General features: G+C 31.7%; 1 protein-coding gene across 1 annotated transcript in view; it reads left to right on the forward strand.

Annotated features, from left to right (window-relative positions):
- The window catches only part of LOC106877453 (choline transporter-like protein 1), an 86,006-nt gene that overhangs the window by 45,492 nt on the left and 38,686 nt on the right, over positions 1–1,828 (forward strand). Inside the window, exon 3 of the mRNA XM_052969869.1 lies at positions 600–701. Within this exon, the coding sequence (XP_052825829.1) occupies positions 600–701 (102 nt within the window). The remainder of the gene's footprint in view (positions 1–599; positions 702–1,828) is intronic.

Here is a 1,828-nt window from a genome sequence, read left to right on the forward strand (position 1 = left end):
ACATATAGAAAAATTAATAATTAATATATATATATATATAATATCAATATATTATAAATTAACTACCAACAAAAATAATTGGTAAGTTAACTCAAAAAATCATCACCAAAATAGCAGAAAAAAACGACAGTGAAGGTATGCAGACTCTTCAAGAATTGATCCTTTTGGTTATATTAATAATAATAAAGGAGTTACGACGCAAAAACGTATATATTCAAATGAACATATTTATCTTCTTCAATATATATTTCAGTATAAAGAATTTATTAAGAGACTTAATAAATCAAAATTTCTTTACACATCATTCAGGAATAAATATAACACTTTATTCAATCAATGTTAAATGTTTTTTTTGTATTTAAAATATCTGTCTTTAACTGGTGTATATATGTATGTATATGTGTGTGTGTGTGTGTGTGTGTGTGTGTGTATATAAACATAAGCTTTATTCAATCAATGTTAAGTGGGTTTTTTTGTACTCATAATATTTATCTCCAAGTGCTTTGATAAGTTGTCAACCAGTTTTAGATTAGTGTAATCTTTTTTTAAATGGTTTTCTTGATTGTTATTTATTTATTTATTGTTTTATTTTGTTGCAGAAGAAGGAAGAGTATGTTAGCGATCTGAGTAGTCCCGTACATAACAGAGGATGTACAGATATCTTCTGTTTAGTGGTATTCCTCCTCTTCTGGATTGGCATGGTAAGTAATAACAGAAAAATAAGCTCATTCTAATTTGTTGTTAACTCTTTCACATTTAAACTGGCCATATCCAGTCCAAGTACTCTATCATCATCATCTATGTTAGATGTTCAAATTGACCACATGCATTCTCTCACACCTACGCTACAATATTACTCCAAATCACATCATAGAAATCTTGAAGTTATGTGATAAATGCATAATTAATTCAAAAGAATTACATTTGACTGGATAATCTGAATGCTAAGTAGTTAATCCAAAATAGATTTATTCTGACATCATCATCATCAACATCGTTTAACATAGGTTTAGCATGGGTTGGCTGGTTTGACATGGAGCTGGCTAGCAGGGAGCTGTCCAGACTCCAACTGTTTATTGTGGTATGGTTTCTATGGCTGGATGCCCTTCCTAATGCTAACCATTTAACAGAGTGTTATCTTGTAGCTTCAAGATTTTATTGTACATTTTTAGAATGCCATTGTGGGGTAGGTGCAAGAGATGAAATTTGGCTGACTTGAGTGTCAAATGGGTAAAATATTTAGGCAGGATATGGCCAGTTTAAATATTAAATGGTTAAATGCTACAAGGTTAAGCATACACAATAGGGGTATTAACCACTGACATATATATGCTATTTATATTTTCATATAATATATACAATATATAAATGTACCATTTATTTACTACATAAAGCATATTCTATGAGCTAAACGCATCACAGGTATAGTACAGAAAACATTAATAAGTGATTAAAAAAATAGCTTATTGGACAGAACAAAATATATATATATATATATATATATCGAGGGTCCCGGCTGATACGATCAATGGAACAGCCTGCTCGTGAAATTAACGTGCAAGTGGCCTGAGCAATCCACAGACATATGTACCCTTAATGTAGTTTTCAGGGAGATTCAGCATGACACAGAGTGTGACAAGGCTGGCCCTTTGAAATACAGATACTACTCATTTTTGCCAGCTGAGTGAACTGGAGCAACGTGAAATAAAGTGTCTTGCTCAAGGACATAACGCATCGCTGGGAATCGAACTCACGACCATACAATTGCCAGTAGAATGCCCTAACCACTAAGCCACATGTCTTCACTATTATATATATATATATATAT

Source organism: Octopus bimaculoides, chromosome 8 (assembly GCF_001194135.2).
Source record: "Octopus bimaculoides isolate UCB-OBI-ISO-001 chromosome 8, ASM119413v2, whole genome shotgun sequence".
In the NCBI taxonomy this organism is placed as follows: domain Eukaryota; kingdom Metazoa; phylum Mollusca; class Cephalopoda; order Octopoda; family Octopodidae; genus Octopus; species Octopus bimaculoides.